This window comes from Balaenoptera ricei, chromosome 10 (genome assembly GCF_028023285.1).
Source record: "Balaenoptera ricei isolate mBalRic1 chromosome 10, mBalRic1.hap2, whole genome shotgun sequence".
NCBI classification, from domain to species: Eukaryota; Metazoa; Chordata; class Mammalia; order Artiodactyla; family Balaenopteridae; genus Balaenoptera; species Balaenoptera ricei.
This window is the reverse complement of record NC_082648.1, coordinates 15,800,129-15,821,193: the sequence shown is the minus strand read 5'-3', so window position 1 is coordinate 15,821,193 and position 21,065 is coordinate 15,800,129. Positions and strand designations below refer to the sequence as shown.

General features: G+C 40.7%; 1 protein-coding gene across 13 annotated transcripts in view; it reads right to left on the bottom strand.

The window, feature by feature from the left end:
• Positions 1 to 20,180, bottom strand: part of PLEKHA5 (pleckstrin homology domain containing A5) — a 237,264-nt gene extending 217,084 nt beyond the window's left edge. For 11 of the 13 annotated variants that reach the window (XM_059935403.1, XM_059935390.1, XM_059935392.1 and 8 more), the window contains exons 1-3: positions 19,939 to 20,180; positions 19,710 to 19,789; positions 17,343 to 17,400 (exon numbers count right to left, since the gene is read on the bottom strand). In XM_059935403.1, the coding sequence (XP_059791386.1) occupies positions 17,343 to 17,400; positions 19,710 to 19,789; positions 19,939 to 20,030 (230 nt within the window). In that variant the 5' untranslated portion in view covers positions 20,031 to 20,180. Of the gene's footprint in view, positions 1 to 6,679; positions 7,520 to 17,342; positions 17,401 to 19,175; positions 19,257 to 19,709; positions 19,790 to 19,938 lie in introns of those variants that run through there. The other 2 variants (XM_059935402.1, XM_059935393.1) reach the window with 2 other exon arrangements.
• Between the last annotated feature and the right edge of the window lie 885 nt (positions 20,181 to 21,065).

Below are 21,065 nucleotides of genomic sequence, written 5' to 3'. Positions count from 1 at the left end.
TTTGAGACAGAGGAACCATGAACTTCAAATGGGTTCAGTAAATTTAGGGGCACATGTTCTATACAGATTACAAAAAGGTTCCAACTCTCCACCTCTCCCTATATCCACAAGCTTTGTTTTTCTTGTTTGTTTGTTTGTTAACTTTTTAATTAAAGTATAGTTGATTTACAATGTGTTAATTACTGCTGTACAGCAAAGTGACTCAGTTATACATATATATATATATTCTTTTTCATATTCTTTTCCATTATAGTTTATCACAGGATATTGAATATAGTTTCCTGTGCTATACAGTAGGACCTTGTTGTTTATCCATTCTATATATACCAGTTTGCATCTGCTAATCCCAAACTCCCACTCCATCCCTCTCCGCCCACAACCCCTCCACCTCTGGGCAACCACTAGTCTATTCCCTATGTCCGTGGTTCTGTTTCTGTTTCATAGATAGGTTCACTTGTGTCATATTTTAGATTCCACATATAAGTGATATCATATGGCATTTATCTTTCTCTTTCTGACTTACTTAGTATGATCATCTCTAGTTGCATCCATGTTGCTGCAAATGGCATTACTTCATTCTTTCTTTATGGCTGAGTAGTCTATTGTATATATATACCACATCTTCATCTACTTGTCTGTCGATGGACATTTAGGTTGTTTCCATGTCTTGGCTATCGTGAATAGTGCTGCTACGAACATAGCTTGCATGTATTTTTGAATTATAGTTTTGTCTGGATATATGCCCAGGAGTGGGATTGCTGGATCATATGGTAGTTCTACTTTTAGTTTTCTGAGGAACCTCCACACTGTTTTCCACAGTGGCTGAACCAACTTACATTCCCACCAACAGTGTGGGAGGGTTCCCTTTTCTCCACACCCTCTCCAGCATCTGTTATTTGTAGACTTTTTAATGATGGCCATTCTGACAACATTTGCAATGTGATTTTCCAACTTCCCTCAAAAGATGGAGTCTATCTCTCCACTCCTTGAATTCGAGCTGGCCTTGAGACCTTCTTTGGTCAATCGAAAGTAGTGCATGAAGTGACGCTGCCCCAATTCTGAGCCCAGGCCTCAAGAGACCTGGAGCACTAAGGCTCACTTGCTTGGACACCTGCCTTCACCATAAGAGCAAGCCTGGGCAAGCCTACTGGGAATGAGACCATGCAAGAGAGCCCAGTTATTCCCACCATCTCAGAAAAGACCATCTTAGACCAGCCAAGATCAGCAGAGCCTCCTGCTTGACCCACAGCTGATCTCAGACAAGAATAAATGCAACAGAAACTAGAGGAATTGCCCAGCCAACCCAGGGACCTGTGCTCAGTAATATAGTGATTATTTTAAGCCTTGGAGTGTGGGGACGGTTTGTTATACAGCAGTAACTGACACAGCAAGATTAATCATATCTATTCAACTTGAATAATCTATTACATTTGTCCTGTAATGTTTTTGAGGAATTGAAGCCAAAAATTGTCAAATATTTTAATCTCAGGGTCTTCTGCAAGGAGGCTTTAATAGCAGGCTGGGTAGATACAGAAAGGATGTAGAACCCCATCAAAAGATTTTATTTCTCTTACCAATAATACTGCCTGTTTCCAATTCAGAGCTTCTTTTGCAGCTCCACTGAGAAAGGAACAGCAGCTGGACTGAAAATCATTCACATAAGAATAAAGGGGGAAAAAAAAAAAAAAAAAAAAAGAATAAAGGGGGTGGGGAGGGGGTGGGGGCCTGACTTGACATAGTAGAAATCTAGATTATTAGGTAAATGTTCAAAATGGACATGGAATTCCTCTGTGTAAGAAAAAAAAAAAAAAGTCCTTTTATCATTCTTTTCTGAAATACAGAAATTCCTCAGTGTGAACTATTTCTGAGAAACACATCTATTCTTCCAAACTTACAAAGGATTTTGTTTGTTTTTTGCACACTGTCTTCTACCCCTCCGAGAGTTTTAAATAAGTTTTTGAAAGTAGATATAATAAGTAAGCATGCCACCGCCCCTTCCCACTCATCTGGGTGAGCATAAAAGGTTTAGTGAGTTGAACTGGACTAGGCCTGTCCTGCTTTCTACCCCATGGGGTTGTTCTGAGAATCAAAGGAGAGGGAAGGAGGGGAGAGTATTCAGAAGGAATGTGACCTCGCCTGGCCCACTGCCCACAGCTCAGTCCCAGCCTACTCAGGCCACTACTGGTCATGGGCCGGCCTGGCCAGCCAACAGCACGGGCCTGAGAGCGCCTGTTTTCCAGCACCGTTGCAGAGCCTGGGTGTCAATGCTAGTGAAATACTTCAAACCTATATATTTACACAGTTGCAATCCCAATTTTCTTATTCTTTTTTATTAATGATAAGGGGTTCAGTTCTTTTATTTCTCCTCCCGCCGTCCACTACCTTCTACAGACAATAATAATTTATTTTACAGTTAAATTCATTTATTTTTTTAAAAAATTATAAAACACATTTCTTAAAAACAGCATTATCCATGTTCAAAACTGCCTTTTCATCATCACTCCTGGGTATGCTGTGTAATACACCACCTTCCTCATAATTCAGTTCCACCACCTACATAAGAGACCCTACCATTACAATGCCTTGAGTTCTTCACTATCTTGGAGAATATATTCATGTCAGGTCCTGCCTTTTCTCTGCAGCCCTGGACAATAGCTACTTTACTCTTTCAAGAAAGTCTTCCTTAGTGCCACTGGGTATTTCACAAATAAGCTGATTTCTAATTCCTAAATCACAGGGCTTTCTTAAATAGAAAACATTTTAAAAACCAAATATGTATATTATTAAATGTACATACACCATCAACAACAAAACTTATTGACCATCATGTGTAACAGTTTCTACCTTCAAGAGGTTTAAAATCTTCACACGATGAAGACTTAAAATACTTCTGAACCACAATTAGTAGGCCAGCCATTTTCAGCTGTTTTCCAGCATAAATGATCCTGAAGTATGTTGTCTTATACACCCAATGTTATGACCTTGCAAAATAAATACCCACGTATTTCATATGTACCCCATGTTTTACAGTTTTTCAAAGTTTATTCACATAGATTAACTCACATCATAAGCCTATAAAGCAGGCAAGACAAGGACTACCCTCTCCACTTTACACATGAAGAAACTGGTTCTTAGTGAGAGTAAGCAACTTTCTCCAAGTTGTATGGTTAATAAAGGTAACGGAGCCAAGGTCTGACCCTTGGCTACTTTCCACTTCACCAGAGTACTCAGTGGCCAGGGGCTTACAGATATGCACACTGTGGTCACAAAGCAGAGAGCATGCTCTTCTTGGCCAACCTAACTGGCCTGTAAAGGGCCTAAATCATATTTTGCTCACAACTCCTGATTTCCTAGGTGAATGCACACTAGACTCTACACTGGGCTGTGGACAGGTTAGCACCCCTATTTACACTTATTTTTAAAACACAATAAAACAAGGAAAAAATAAGCTTTACTAAGATGTAAGACACAGACTGACAACAATACACGTATATAATCTATAAATAAATAGACATATAATGAGAGTATATAACCAAAAACGTTTTACTTATCAGGGTGCACAGCAAAAATACCTTGGAGAGCTCTATTAAGCTAACTGGCTCAGATATCAAAAATACAAAAAAGTACATAATGACATAAATCATTAAGAAAAATAGCAATAGAAAAAATAGAGAAAATATATGGAAGAGGCAATCTGTAGAAGAGACTCAAATAGGCAACAAACAGAGGGAAAGGTGACAAGCATGGCCAAAACCAACAACGTGCAAATTCAAACAAGATACCATTTTTGTCCATTAGATTACTCAAAACTTAAGGCTGGTAACACCAAGTGCTGGCAAGGATACAGGAGACAATAATCCTATACACTGCATGATGCGAGGATAAGATGGTAAAGATTTTTTGGAAGTTGGCCTAACTGTAAACCACAAATAGTAAAACCACAAATTAATCTGAATGTGACTGTCGAAGGGCTCCAATAGTTGGACCAACTCCAATTCCAAAAGGAATTTAGGGGGTGAATGCCCTGTTTTCATTTGAGGCTTTCTGATTCATTATGTAGTTTTGCACAATGTGTCACTTTCTACCACTTTCCTTTTTTGTGTGTGTGACTTCATGAACTTAATGAAAAAATACTGCTTTTCATTAACCTTATAATTATTCATTTTAATCATTTCAATATTTTCAGACCCTATTTATGGTGTTTAGCAGGATTTTACTACGTTTATCAAAGCTAAAATACGTATACAGCTTAACTCAGCAATTTCCACATCTATTTTACAAAAACATTTGCATATGACCACAGTTTATGTATAAGTATGTTCACGACAACATTTTTAGAAACTGAGAAAAAAAAAAAGGAAAAACACTAAATGTCCAACTAAATAATTAATGTCCAACTAAATAAGTAATGAATATTTTGTAGCTACTGAAAGAACGGTGTTGACTTCTAAGTACTAACACGAAAAGATCTAAAGTATTAAATAAAAAGGAAAAATCAAAGAATTGTACATATAGGACAAGCTCATTTTGGTAAAAATAAATGAATAAATGAATGTATGCATGTATAGGTATGCAAAGAAGGGGGAGGACGACAAACACCAAACTGCTGACATACACAGAACCTCCTCTGAGGGAGCAGAGTATGGGGTGAGAGGGAAAAGCATAAAAGAGACTCCGCACTACTGTATCAGGAGGAATAGTAACATTTTCCTGTAAGTCTCCCTCGGAATGCCCGTTAGGAACCAGGCTGGGGACCACTGGCATAGGCCATAGTGCCTACTCTTAAATATTGCCACTGATAACACTGGTTAAATCACACGAGTAAATCCAAGGGTCAAGTTCACAACTCAGTCAAGCTCTTAAAATCACACACTCACACATGCAAATACATATATATGTGAGATTATGTCTCCATCCATCTAGCCATCCACCCACCCATACCATGACCTTGGGCACCGTCGTAATCACTAGTATAGGTACTTGTTCCTCATCTATGAACCCTGCTACAGCTTTTTCACTCAGCAATGGGAAAGAGCAGTCCTGGTGTGAAATACGGGTATCTTGCAAACTAATCTAGCACAAGATGCCAATTATTGATATCTTACACTACCAGTTGTATCAATTGTCAGTACGAAACCAGGATGAGCAAAAGCTTAAGGCTCACTTTACTCAAGTACTCCAATGTTTTTAAAGTATTTGGGCTTACATGTAAGCTCTTGAATTGCCTTTCATGTTTACGTTTGTGGCTTTATGATATAAATTCAGATATTAAATTAAGGATGGTAAATACACCATTATACCAGCCTCCTCACCTAAGCCCTCGCAAACATCATTAACTTGTCACAATATGCTTTCCTACCGATCCAGAAGTTGATCTCCAAATTCTTCTAAACACAGTGCTCCAAAGCGCTATTGCTCATCAATTAGAGTTGCGATGCTAGTTGAAACTTATTTACTATTTCTGGTAATCCATTACATCAACAGCCTGCAATGAACCACATCTCCTCGTATTCACAGGCTTGTGTAGTTCTCTCCCACTTTTGATTTTGGCCTTGGTCATGTGATTTGCTTTGACCAACAGGACATGAGCAAGCATAATGCAAGCAGAGGTTTTATAAACGCTTGCACCCAGGGGCTTGTCTTCTTGGAATGTTCCCTCTTAGACGCCAGCTGCGCTGTTAGCAAGAAACTCTAGATAGACTACTAAGTGATGAGAGGCCACAAGGAGAGAAGACACGGGATTTTCCAGTCAAGTTGCAGCTGAATGTATCCGCAGGAGGGCCCTCAGTTATATCACAGGAAATAGAACAGCCTAGCTGAGCCCAGTCAACCCAAAGAAAGGTGAGAAATTATAAATCATTGTTGTTTTAAGCCACTAAGTTTTGGGGTAGTTGGTTATGTAGCATCAGATAACTGAAAGACTAATCCCTGTTCCAAACTATCTGAATCACTAATGACAACCCACACAGATTCTCCATCAGTTACCTTCAAATTTCATCTGTCCAGAGTATTTATTGTAGGTATGGAGAAACAGGGGCACTTTTATAAACTTCATATACTAAGAGTAGAACATAACTTTGTATAAATCTCTTAGAAGGCAATTTGGCAAAATGTTAAGTAATGAACCTTTTAAAAAGCTCATACCCTATCCCAATAATTCCAAGCCTAGGAAACAGACATGCATGTGTTATATAAGGATTTTTCTCACAGCAAAATGTTGGAAACAACATAGCCATCTAAAAATAGAGGGATGATTAAACTATTATATATTCATAAGATAGAACATCAAAGTTATTAAAAAATCTTCCATTGAATAACTATATAATGACATAAGGACACACGATATAACTAATGAAAACAGCATTCGACACAGTATTAGCAATAAGACCCAAATCTTTAAAAATATTTTTGCATATATACTGAAATATTAATAGAAATTCTCTCTGCATATGAGACCAGGTGATTTTATTTTCTCCTTCTTTATACTCTTCAGTTTTTTCCAAATGTTCTGTAATAAAAATGCATTACTTCTATAATCAGAAAGAAACACTTAACATTATAAAACAGGTTGGAAAAAAGGACACACACTAAACACAGATTTGGAATCATTCTCTGACATTTCTTTACTAAATTTTTTTAAATGCCATCATTATTAGATGCATCTATATTCTGTGATAGATTAAATTTTTCAAAATAAAAGTAAAACAGATGAATTTTCAAACAGAGAAAAAAAATTGACACTAAGTTTAACAAATTACTTTCCCTCCACCATTGCTTTGTATACTATGAAAAATGAGCAAGGAGTAATTCCTTGGTTCTTCTTAAGACTGCCACACTGTTCTATTTTACTAAGTTTTAAATTTTAGGTTAAACCGCTTCATTGTAAATATTTAATAAAATGGGTATTATATGTACCTTCAACCAAGTTCAGCAAAAAGCTGATGGAATTCACTCAATATGAAGTCTAAAACTATTTTTCATCTCAGAGGCAAATTCTCTCTTTTGAAGACCATGTCTATTCCAAAGAAATAATATATGTAAAGAATCTTAGTCACTTGGAAGGGACGGGGGGACAAAAAGCATGTAGAACATCCATGGGAGGCATGTAGCAAGCAAGTTTGGGTAGCATTACTCAAGCACTGACACTGTGTGGGAATTATTCTCTGAAGTGGCCAGTGATTTCAGAAGAACCAGAGGAAATCCCTGGCCCACCATAGCAGGGTGGAGTTTTGATCACAGTGAGGCTGTACTGTCACTTGTACCAAATCGAAGTTGGTTTCCTCGATCCCCCTTGCTCAAGGCAGCCAGTATAGGATTGGTTTCTATTGCTTCTTCCTCAGAATTTAACTCTTCCTCTTCATTCTCCAGGGTCCAGGCCTGAACCACCCTGCATGTATCTTCAACTACTTCCTCTTCAATGGAAGGCAGAAGGCATCCTTGAAAATCATTGATAATATCACTTCTTAGGAAGTCTGCAGATGCTCAGGTTCATGGCCTTCCTGGCCTTTAGCACTGTGCACTGTATACAAGGGAGAAGCAGGAGATCTCTGATCATGCAGCCTTTCACACCCTGACTTCCTACGTGACCGGGCCTTCCCCCCTAATCACACAGTTTCTTGGAAGGCTGGCTGATAATAATCTTGGCTTCAGCCAAGGACAGAAAATTACTGAAGACCAGAGGGCCAGCCTTCACTCCAGCAATGGGCATGTAATACAAGGTGGTCAAAGTCCTTGTCTAAGATTTTTTTTATTGAGGAATAGAGAAGAAACCTTATCTTTTGGGTTAAAAAGCTAAAAGGGTGTAATTTGGGGCCGTTGGCAAACATTTTTCTGGTTAAGTGGAGAAAAGCTTTCTAAAGTGAAAAAAGGTGAGTGAGGAAGGGTCTTGAAGGATTCACTTGTGTCACTCCTGGAACTAATGTGGGAAAAGAGTTTGCTTTTGCTTATAATAGTTGACTTTGGGGCATTGACATTTACAAGAATATGAATCCTGACTTGATGACAAATGAGAAGCAGAAAAATGTCCTGGGACGTTCAGATTTGGGCAATGACTTGTTTTTCGTACAATCTGTAATAGGTCTTCATTTCAAACATCTCATTGCCTATTATGTGTCAAGTGCTGCAAACATAAAGATGATTATGACACAGTCTCTGCCTTCAAGGAGTTAACAGTCCAGAGGGATTCTCTTGGGTGTTTCTGAAATTACTGGCCACTTCAGAGAATAATTCCCAAATAGCTAGGAGGCTACTTCTAAGTAACCAAGGAATTCTCCGCGTGGCTCTGAAACGTCTGTCGTCTGTCACCTGTACCTCGTGAGGACTAATTTCTGTTTCTCTCAGGCCTCTCTAGGACCCACTGAGTTCAGTGATCTACACTCGCTTTACTCATACTAATGATAACAGTATATCTCCCCCGTTCTCCAAACCACAGCAGCCTGAACTGTGAACGTTTCTAAATGGAAATGGCACAGTCAGTGGCAAGGTCTGGGATTCAGCTGTCTCCCAACAGGCCTCACAGGTCCCTGCATTATCTCGGCTTGATCCTGGATCTGGTCCCACAATCAGGCCTCTGAGCAGATCCTATCTGTCTCCTGGAGGAGAATCACATAAGCCAAACTCAAGAAACAGCTGATTTCCTAATTCATATTGGGACAGACAGATGTCACATAAAGAGAATATTTAAATTTCACAAAGAGCCACATTACCAGGTTTCTGAATAGCATGGACTGAAGTTGACTGTCATCATCAAAATTCATCAATCAACAAATATTTACTGAGGAACTACTATGAGAAAAGTTTAAGCTGAGGGACTAAAAACACAGCAATGAACGAGCTGCTTTTCATGACGCTTACCTACCATAAGGAGTGTAGGCAAACAGGCATTAAGCAAGCATTGACTTGATTTTAAAACGTGCTTTTTCAATATACTATTTCTGAATTAAGGATCAAGGGGTTTATTTAATATGGTTATGTCTCTCCCCTCTGAAAAGCTGTTACTATTATTAAATCAATGGCACTGATAATCGCTGGCAGCTTAAAAGAAATATGGGGTTACACAATTAAATATTTAATCATGATCCTGTTAAGTGTTAAAAAGAAATACAAGGAGAGAATCTGACGAGGGAGAGAACTTACACTGGAGGGGCTCCACTAGGCCCCCAAAGTCTCACCTTCACACAACAGTCAGACTGACCCTTTCAAAGGGCGAAGCCAGACCACGAATCTCCTCCTCTGCTCAGACCTGCGACAGCTCCACATCTCCCCGTGTTAACAGCGAATTACATCAACCAGCGAGGCCGCCACACAGCCCGGCTCTTCCTTCTCTGATTCCACTGTCTTTTTCTCCCACACCCATTCCTCTTCACTCCCCTCCTGATCCTCCACATCTTGCTCTAATATTTTTCTTACAGCATTTATAAATTCTTACATACCATAAAACTTATTATAGGGCTTCCCTGGTGGCGCAGTAGTTGAGAATCTGCCTGCCAATGCAGGGGACACGGGTTCGAGCCCTGGTCTGGGAAGATCCCACATGCCGCGGAGCAACTAGCCCCGTGAGCCACAACTACTGAGCCTGCGCGTCTGGAGCCTGTGCTCCGCAACAAGAGAGGCCGCGATAGTGAGAGGCCCGTGCACCGCGATGAAGAGTGGCCCCGCTCGCCGCAACTAGAGAAGGCCCTCGCACAGAAACGAAGACCCAACACAGCTATAAAACAATTAATTAATTAATTTTTTTTTAAAAAAACTTATTACTTTCTTTGCCTGATATTCTCTCCTCCACCATCCCAGTCCCCAGAAGGGTAGAGTTTTTTGATCTATTTTGTTTAATGATGTATCCTAATTGCTAAGGCACATAATTATGAGTTCAAAATGTATTGAAGAGAAGTGAAGGAAGAAAATGCATCAGTGAATGATTGAGTAATTGGAAGACCTTGCCACTGGGACTGAAATAATAGTCAAAATCAATTGGTTTAGCCTTGCTCTCTACTAGATAGTAGAGAGTAACTTCTGCTGCAGCTTTTCTCCTTTTCCTAAATTTCCACATCACACCAACCCCACCCCAAGTCTTTCTTTAGCTACAGCAATGCTTTCACTCAGGTTATGGTCCAACCTCAAGCCCAAAATGCTATCAATTCATCTTTCAGGTGACTTTGCACTGCTCTGTTCTCATCACTCTGTGGGGCTTCGCAGCTAACCTTTCAGAGGAAGGCTTACTCCTCATGTTTGTGAGAAAGGCCTCTTCCACACTGGGCCACGTCCTCACAATACATCTGCTCAAAGCATGATGTATACTTCACAGCGTTTTTCAGCCTACGACTATATATTTGTGATTATGATACTGCTGTCTCTCTCCTTAATTTAATAATAAGCTCCTTAAGAGCAAGGTCCATGTCTGTTTTGTTCATAAAACCTAAAGCACTTGGCACACAGTACTCAGTAAGTGTTTGTTGAATGAATAATTGGATGTATGAATATGACATTCCTGGCTTGGATCTACATACTATTTGGAGATACTTAGGTAGCTGAGATAGCATTTTGCAAGGGCAGGGGGGAGGGAGGTGGTTTGTATTTCTTATTCATGAGGGAGGAATAGAAGATAACGTTGGGAGTCCTTTGGAAAGGCCAGATTTTAGCCACCTAAAATGCTATGCCCTCTCAAGATAAGCAGCTCAAAAACCAAACCATCATTAACACCTCTGCCTAGAGCTCCCCCCAACCACCTATCCCCTTATTCTGGTCAAGGGTACCAATCATTCTTGTAGCCACTCAGACATAAAGGCTTCTGTGTAACTTTTGACCTCTCTTTCTCTGACAACCACCCAGCTCAGCAAGACTTCCAAGGCCTGTCAACTCCTTTTCAGTATCTTTGATCAATGGCCTCCTTCCTTTCCATTCCCACTGCTACCAAGTTGGTTCCAGCAACTAACTCCCAGGTTACAGCAACAGACCCAGGACGGGACTCCTCGATTCCAGGTTTGCCCCTTTCTAACCCAAGCTGCCTATATTAAAATCTCCCTTAAAACCTTCACTTTAAGCTATTAATGCTATACCAAAAAACACCTGCAGTGGGCTTGCCTAGAAATAAAAATCTCAGCCTTATATTCAAAGACAAGACACAACAACAAACAGTACTCCTAACAGTATTCCTCGTCTGACTTCCCATTATCCTAGCATTTTCTAATCACTTACCTGCAGGGTAGTTATCTCTACTCATCACACATATTATACATGTCCCCACCCCCACGAATTTATGTTATCAGTCATCTATCTCAACCCATCTGAATTCCATCCATGCCCTTAAGGCCTAGCTCAACTCCTGCCTCTTCCTTCAAGCCTTTCCACGTCAGCCCAGCCTAAGTAAGCTCCTTCCTCCTCCTCTGACTTCTTAAGACACCGTCTGACAGACAACCAGCATCATTTTTTATATTAACTCCAACTTACGCATACACATCTATACAAGTAAATTTTCACCATTAACCCCAACTTCTACATATCTGTTATAGAAAAATGACAAGGTCCCAGTAGAGTATTGGCCCCCAAGTGCTGAGAAACCCCTTGTCTTTGTAGAACAGACAGAGGTGCCTAGACAGGGATGTTTACGTCCTACCAGTCTCCAAGGCCTCCAACTCTTTGACTCTTCCAACCAATTCTTTCTCTACTCCCCATTTCTTGCCCCTTCCTAAACTACACCAGCTTTGAGAATAAGAAGAAAACAAAGAAAGAGGTCTATCCACATTAGGGGAAAATCATTTGAGAAAACCAGAAAGGGTTCTCCAAATGCAATCCCTTGAGTTGTGGGGACTCCTCTGGTTCTAGCCCGATTAACTCCTCGGGAGGGTGGAGGCCAGCATTATCAGTGCAGACACCATTTACTCAGAGGCTCACTAGACGCTGGCGTTAAGCTACAGGCAGGCACTACAGGAAGACACTGAGCAGGCCTGGTCCCAGCAACGGCCCTGGGGCTACGAAGGACAATGAGATCCCACCATAAAATTCACTAAAGTTGGAAATCCTGTCACCCCACCCTTGAAACTTAAACACATTTTATCATTGAAACACTGTTCTTTATGGTAAACTTTCCTAATCTGTCACAAAACACTCTGCTGTTCTTTTATGAAGACGCCATTTTAAAATTACATGTTCGTTCCATGTTTTGTTTTAACGTCTCTTTTTCCTACTAGATTGTAGGCTCCAGGAAGGCCGGGTCTCAGCTGTATCACCAAACACGTAAAACAGTGTTTAGCACTCTTGAGTGGATATAAAGGAAGGACCAAATTCCAAGATTCTACTAAAATAATACTAGTCAACAAGTTTTTAGGGGGTTAAACAAGCTTCTATTTGTAGGTTGGCCTACTAACCTAACCACTGTACTTATTTCTATGAAATGATATTTCTGTCCCCAAGCAACCTACTTATGGAGGGATACATACTATAGGATCTCTTTATATTGCCCTGTATTTTTAGGTCTAGAAGGGTTTCAGCCCAGAGACCTTAATTTGAATGCTAGTGAATCATAGTGAAACTATATGACCTACAACAGGCCCTTAACCTCATTAAGCTTCAGTTTCATCCTGAAAAAGGGGTGGTGGCGGGGAGAAAAAGAAAACTAAGGGCTACGGTGAGGATTCAATTCACTGAATGCTGTGTCGAAGTGCCTCACACTAACCAAGTCCATGGGGCCCACACCATCTCCCTTTTTTAATACACTGCATGCTTTTCTCTATACTACAAACTCCTTGAAAGTTGAAATCATAGTTCAATTGTTATGCTGTACCTATCAGCATAAAGTGCTTTACACACGTAAGGATTACTTATTCTGGGACTTCCCTGGTGGCCCAGTGGTTAAGACTCCACGCTCCCAATGCAGGGGGCCTGGGTTCGATCCCTGGTCAGGGAACTAGATCCCACACGCATGACGCAACTAAGAGTTTGCATGCCACAACTAAGGAGCCCGCCTGCCGACCCAGCGCAACCAAATAAATAAACAAATTTTAAAAAGCTTTTTAAAAGGATTACTTATTCCAAAAACTCTGTTATGAATACGAAAAAGATGTACAATGTCCATGAATTGTTCTGAAACATTGTGTTGCTATATCTAATTATAATATTACAGTACTACTGTACCAAACAATTTTAAGTCTCAAATACATTGCAATATATTCTCACATTCTCGTGGCAGCTATGTTCCCTGTCTTCACTCATAGTTTGAATTGTGATAATCTGTGAAGAAACAGATTTTCCTCTCACTTGCAACCTTAAATGGCTATTTCATACTAGAATTCCCATCATTGCAGATTAGTTTGAAATTCTAAGCACACATTAGATCCAACTATAGCAGATACTGAAACGAAACTTCATTAGTCAAAAATCAAACACTGCTCTATTTGCATATCTAAGAAAAAGTTCAATTTTCAGAACTTAAAATTTTAAATCAAGAAAAAAGCAATATGAAAATATAACCTCACAAAATTTACATACTACTTTATTACCCTGCAAAGACATTTTTGGATCCCCAAACCTGCCACATAAGACAATGACCTCTAAATAATTAGAACAAAGTTTCTCACTATTAGGAGAGCATTGTTTTAAGATTTACTTAGCCCTTTAAATTAACCATCTTAAAGCTTTGAAGCACAAAGTAATAGTCAATGACACATCCATTTTAAGCTACCATGACCTGTCATTACAGAGTCATTCAGTAATATTTCAAGGAGTAAGCAGAAAGTTTTATAACCTTCAAATATATAAGATTATCTTCTGTATTTTATGAGCTAAGTTATTTGAATATTTAAAGCTACACTTTATAAATTATAAAAGTCACTGGCAATTTTCAGCATTCTTCCTAAAGATAAAAAGCATGAATTAAGCGTTAAAAAGCAATATGGAAACAATAATCAAATTCAAACTCTGTGTATATGTATTTATACATACACACACAAGTAATAAAATAATTTAGAGGCTGGCTAGCTTAAGGCAAGCTTTTCTCATAAAAAATTAAAGCTAAATATTTATCTTTACAATACAGAATTAATTTTCAAATTTTAATATTTTCTGGCCAAACTAATTTAAAGTAAAATACCTTCTCTATATTATATATTCTGTTTCCTAACTGTAGACTTTCATGAAAGAACCAATTTCAAAAACTGTATAAAGTAAACTGATTATCCAGCTCAAATCTATACAACTCAACTCTGATCAGCTCCTCTGTTGACATTAGTTAGCACTGTTAACTGCGCGCACACAGCTCTCCCTGGAAGACGAGTACACAAAATACAAAATGCGGCAACAGAAAGACAGCAAGCACAACACAGCTCTGGCTCTGCTTAGACTTATCTATGGTTATCTGCACAAAGCTTAAAGAGGGAGATTAAACCGGGATAGGAAAGCTAAGTAACTTTCCACATTTCCCACATTATCTCTTCTTGGCACTGTGAGTTCATCATTTTGTAGAATACTGTAAATTCCCAGAATAGTATAAAATTCAAAGAAATTTGAAAGTGGGCTGGAATTGAGAAGTTGTCTTTTCCAGCCAGCCTAATTTAAAGACGGGAAGACTGAGCTCCAACGTGTTAGAGGGTCAAGGCCTGCCTTCCAACTCTTCCCCAGAAGAGTACTCTTCTCCTTCATGCCCACAGGGATGCAGCTGATACCAAAATACTATGCAAAGATAAATTCTTCTTCCGCCATTTTGAACAAACACCAACATTTGTTCAGGAGAGAAATAATTTGAGAGTTAAATGTACTTCACTTGGGAACTAAAGTAGAAACAACTCAAGTTCTTTCAGTCTCCGTTCTTGCTCTGGGAGCCTCCCAGGAACGCAGGATTAGGAATAACAAGACGGTCAATGTGTCTTTTATTGGCCTTTCATCTTCCCTCTTCCCCTGTGAACAAAATCCACCCTGCTCACTATATCACCTGTTTTTCTTATAATTTGAGCAGTAACCTCCTTCCTTCATCTAAAAAAGAACCAACAATGAGAAATATATCCACCAACAGTCATCACTTTCCTACTGCAGACTCCTATCCTTTCTCCTACTCTGAACATTCTAAATATAGTTCATGTTCCTGCTGTTTCTCATCTTGCTGTCTTTGCAGACCATAAGTTCCAAAGGCATGTTTCTGTTGTTTTATTATGTGGTGTGACAATGGAAAGAGTAATTCTTCTGACTACATCCACGATTAAAATGAGATTCAGACGTGGTAACATGTGAAAGCACTCTGTAAATTGTGAAGTTTAAGATAAAAGTAGTTCCCCTATTATATTAGAATGATCAGGCATCCCTAATTGCTCATAACAACACAAGTAAGTAAAAAATTTCTAGGAAGTTACAGCCCACATTAGAGATTTAACTAATCTTAAAAGAAATTAGTCTTCTGATATAACCCAGAAAGGAAAAGAAGTAGCACCTAACATTCAGCAAATCATGTATTTGTCAGTGGTTATCTTACTTGAAGTTTAATGAGTGTATATTTCTAAAACATGCTCAATTTTAGAACAATTTACCTTCATAATATAAATTCTTTATTGCTACTTTTGGACACAATGATTGGCTGTCTATCCATACCACATGATCAACACCCACTAGTTTAAAAATGTATCCTGAGTTAAAGTAAAATTATTACCACTTTCTTAATATTGTCCTCATTTGCCTGAGAAACTTACTTAGGCATGACACTCAAATAAGATTCTAATTTGTTTAAGTCAACATAAAAGAAACTCTTATCAAAACGGCTAGTAAAACAAAAGAAAACTCAGTCTTTCTAACAGCTTACTTCTAAATTAAAACATACATATTTGGCCCACACAGAGTAACATTTTGTACTGTCAAACATTCATCTAAGAAATGTACACATTCACTGACATTTAAATGATATTGAGAATTGTAGTGTTACTGCTATTCTGTAGATCAGCTAGGCTTAAGGTACAGTAGTTAAAATTATACTGGATAAAAATAAATGAACTCCATCAAAAAAACTGTCTTTCTTCAGAAATATCAATACTTTGTCCAAAAAAAAAAAAAAGAAGCATCCCTTTTCATGGCAATACAAACTCACTTTAATTCAGGATAAAAATAACCGCTAGAAAAAATACTTGGTGACTCTGCACTTTACTCATGCCTTTATTTTTTAGGCCATCTAACAATGTAAAGCACAATAACAATGTAAAGCACAATCTCCAAATAAAAGATGTAAATTAAACATATCCAGAGAATGACCACATCATGAAACTATACTCCATTCCTGCATCTTCGTTCTGCTTTCTCTATTTCTACATCCAAAAAAGCAAGCATAGCTAATACTATACATATCCCTTAACATTTTATATAAATATCATTTTAAAAAATGTTAAAACCATATAGGTAATTATAATTTAGTGAAGTACGGCATCATCTTTAAAATGGCACTTAGCAAAATACCTTACTGGGCCCAATGAAACAGAGGTGCCTTTAGCTAGGTACCTGTTATTATTATTAAACCATTGACATCGCAACCAAATCTTGTATTTAAGCATTCTCTTTCAAGCCTCTGTTCCTTAAAATTAAACAAAAAATTTTAAAACAACAAAAACAAGCTCTTAAGTAAACAGTTTCTAATTTAAAATGAAGATAAAACCACCTTTATTTTCCCTTGAGGGATAAAAAATTTTCCTATATAATATTGCCCTCAAACATTGTATTTGTCTCCAAGTACTATCAAGTTAACTCTGAACAGAAAATTATTTCAATATGCTATAGAATTAATTTAACGTTAGGACTGGTCATTTGTCCCTTGTAAGTGCTACTGAAAGCCTTTTATTCAAACACAATTACCGGTAAAATATTTTGATATGTATTTTCAAAACTTAGATATATTTAAATAAACTGAGGCAAATTACAAACAATGCTCCAACGGATGTTTGTGAAATATTCCTTATTTATTTGCTTTTACTTTCAGTCTTCTTATTGTCCATCAAACTGTAATCTCGCTTTACATCACTTTTGCTACTTATTAATAGTTCTCGTCAAAATACACATGAACAGAATTCACTTAAAAAGAAAAAAAAAAGGTAACATGCTAAAGACAAAATACTGTAATGCGCTATCACTCAAAAATATATACAGAAGCACCAAAAATGTAACTGTGGCCGTAAATGATCTAACTGCCAAATCAATGAAGGTCCAGGCAAACAACATAAGAAAACTAAGAGTGTCATCTTTTACCTCAAAATTCCAACACTCATAAAGCATAAAGTCAATGTAATACAATAAACCTTAAGAAATCATGATCATACCTAGACATACAAAGGTTAATCACAACATTTGAATTACCAAGGAAAAAAATCATAATTAAAAAAACTCACTTTATATAGTATCTTGCACCTTCAAAAGTATATGCTTCTTCCCAGCCAGTAGGCAAATCTAAAAAAACATACATTTCACCATTAGTATTACTTTGATAGAATAGCACAGTAAGTTTCAAACCATTTTAATTATTCCTTTTCATGATCAGCTATTTTCGTTTATTAAGTAGGTTTCTAACCCCCCCAAAAAGCATTAGACTGGTAATAAAACTCAGATATAATATCATTTTTTTGGAAAATGGCAATTCAAATGTAAAGCCACCAGAAAAGTATAAACAGTATTAGAGGTTATCTGACATAATTATACACTTTGATCAGAGTGGAGAGGAACTACGCCCTGGCAGCCAAAAAAGCAAAGGGATGCCTTCTAATCCTAGGTAAGTACCCTTGAACGGTAGGCCAAAAAGTCCCCCAAAACCAAAGAAGAAGACTATGCGTAAAAGGTAACACCCACTTCTTCCTAGGTATGTTGTGTCTATGTAAGACCACATCTTTCAAGCTACATAAGTGAATCCATCCAGGAAGTGTCACTGATGAGAAAGAACTTCCTAAGTTCTTAATTAGGGGGAAAGAAATCTGAAATCACATACTTATACGTACATGTGTGTTTCTACAGACTTGACTTTAAGAGATGTGAAGTTTCAAGTAATAAACCTGGCAATAATGCAGGTGAACGATGGTACCATTCTGTGCTACATATTACTTACAAACAACCAGTGTCTTGGATTTAATCATAATACCGCTCTGAAATAAAAAACCAATAATGTGTGTACAAAGTCAAAGTAAACCAAACCAGAAAAAAATCAAGATCATCTCTCAAAAATAAAATTAACCTGAAATCATATAATAAAATTTTCTGAGGTGTGAATGTTATCAAATCCTTGGGGGTAAATAGGATAAAGATTTGTATTTCACATAGCCAAAATAATCATGGAATAATTCCACGAGACGATTAGGCTAAATAATCTAAATATCATATTATCTCTTGTGACACAAACCTGTTACTATCCATAAGGCAAAGAGGCCATCAAAGTTGACTTACGTATGCAAAACACTGAAATGTACATTCAAGTCAAAGACGACATCGGGGAGTTAAGAAATATGACGCCGTATTAGTCAGAAATGCCTTAAAAATGTAACCTCATCATGCTTGCTATACCAGCTTTCCCTTTCCTCCTCCACCTTTTTGCAAATTTAGAGATATTAGTCACTTCGCTGAACTCCAGAATGTAATAGAGAAGGCAGGCTTGTTCAATATCCTGGCAACTTTGAGAATCTCAGAGTTGCAGAAGTATCCCGGAGGGCAAGCTCTACAGACTTCTGAAGCCGGCCTCACCTTCCACCCAAACTGTTCTCAAGCCTTTCCAATCACCCGAAACAGAGGCAGGCCAGGAAGAGAACACATGTTACGTTTCAAAGACAAACAAGTTTCAAGAATGTACACAAAGAATGACAAAAGAAAGCCAGACCAGCACTGAAGCTCCAATCAGCTCTCCTCCAGCTCCACTCACATGCAGCATTCAAACAAGCTACCCAAGGCCCCAGGAAGATCTGCTTCGCCGGCGACCCTCTCCTATTAGGGCACCAGTGCCCACACGCAGGACACCCCCCAGCACGCCCACCGCCTCCTGGCCGTGTGTGCGACCTCGGTGCCGCCGCCGGGGACTTCGAATCTGGCTGGCCAGCAACTGCAGCTGCAGATGCCTGCCCCGGCCCCGGCTGCTCCTCCGGGGGCACGAGGGAAAGCGTCCAGATTTCCCAAGCCGCTCTGTCGCGGAGAGGCTCGAAGCACCCCCAAACTCCTCTCCTCCTCCTCCTCCAACAGCCACCTACCCACAAGTTCCACCTCGGAGGAGGAAGCCGCACAGGAGGAGGGAGGCAGCTCCCGGGGAGGAGGGGGAGGATGTGGACACATTCTCCCGGCGGACGAGAGGCAGGGTCCCGGGCTGCAGGAGGGGAGTGGGAAAGGACTTCCTAAAGGTGGAAAGGGGGTGAGGTGGGGGGCCCGGGGGGCGCTCGGAGGACTCAGGAGTGGCCGCGGGAGGAAAAACTCAGGATCCCAGGTTTCCCGGGGGAGGGGAGTGGGCCACCCAGGGGCGTGGGGGAAGAGCAGGTTGGGATGGGGCAGAGGGCGCCGTGGGCTAGTGGCGATCAAAGGCGGAGGAGAGGGGCGTCCGGAGACTCGAGGGAAGTCCCCCGGCCCCTCTACCTGCGGCCGCCCCCGCCCGCCGGCCTCCGCCCCACCTCGCCGCCTCCCGTGGACGACGGCTCGGGGCAGGTTGCCGGCAGGAGGCGGGCGGCCAGGGCTCTGCAGCCTCCTCCCGGCGAAACCCAACTCCGCTCGGGCCCGGCCGGGCTCGGCGTTACCTGTGCTCTGCCGCCGGTGCCCAGTGACCACGGCCTCGCCGGTGACGGGGTGCAGCCAGGTGGTGCTCTTCGCCTCCTCGCTGCAGGGGTGAGAGAAGGGGCCGAGACGGGGCGTGAGTGGGGGCGCGGGAGGAGCCGAGGGGGCCGGAGAGGCACCGACCCGGCTCGCTCCCCTCTGTCGCCAGCCTCCCGCCCCCTCCGGGCCCCCGCGCCGTCCCCAGCTCTTTACTTGATGAAGAAGACTCGGCCGCCCCGGGTGATCCCGTAAGTCCAGGAGCGGGGCAGGGAGCAGATCCACTCCAGGTTCAGGTCCGCCGCCATGTCTGATCCCCAGCCGCCGCCGCCGCCTTCTCCTGCTGCCGCCGCGGCTGCTGAGGGAGGAGGGAGCGAGCGAGCGAACCAGCGGAGGGAGCGCGGAGCGAGCGCGGCCGGAGCGCGCCTCCTCGGCCCGGCGCGCCCCCGCGCGCGCCCTACCCCCTCGGGCGGCGCCCGCCCCGCCGCCCGGGCTGGGTAGGGCCCGCGCCGCCGCCCCTCCGCATCTTCCTCGGCCGCCGGCCGGTCGCCCAGCCGCGCGCTCGTGGGGGGATGGGTGAGCGGCGCCGCGCCCCGCGGCCAGACCCCTCCCACCCGCGCCTCCCCTCCCGCCCTGCTCCCCCCCCCGCCCCCGCCCCCGCCCCCGCCGCCGGAGCTAAGGTTCCGAGATCGATTTAAAAAAAAAAAAAAAAAAAGCGTCCTGCCCCCCGGGCTTTGCCTGAAGGCTTCCCAGCCCCCAGGGAGATTCAAAGGGAGCGTAATCCGCGCTCCCCTGATTGCTCTCTCTTTAAAACAACAGAAACACAGCATCTGAGCTTTGTTTTAAAAGAGCTATTGGGTATCCAAGAGATTTTTCAAACAAACAAAAATATATATAAATATATATAGGTGGCTTTAAAATGGAAAGCTGTTTTTGTTGAAGCACACGGAAGGTTTGTCCTGTTTGTGTTTTGTGTGCGAGATATCATAGGTTTAGATGGGTTGCGGTAGACTCATGAAATAGGGGTGGATTCAGACTTGACAAAACAAGTTTGCCTCTTCCTAGACCCCTTGAATCATATAATGTTTTATAAAATACAAACTTCTCTTTTTCTCTTACTTTTTTTAAAGATTCACTTATTTATCAATCTGAATTTCTACTTTCTTCTATCTCCTATAAATTACAATAATAGCTAACTTTCTTGAGTCCTTGTAACCCTGTACGTTTTTAAGTCCCTAGAATAGCCCTATAGATACTATTATACAGATGGGAAAAAATGAAGTTTAAAGAAACTTGCCCAAGGTCATAGTACTAAGTGGCAAACCCTGGATTCAAACTGGCTT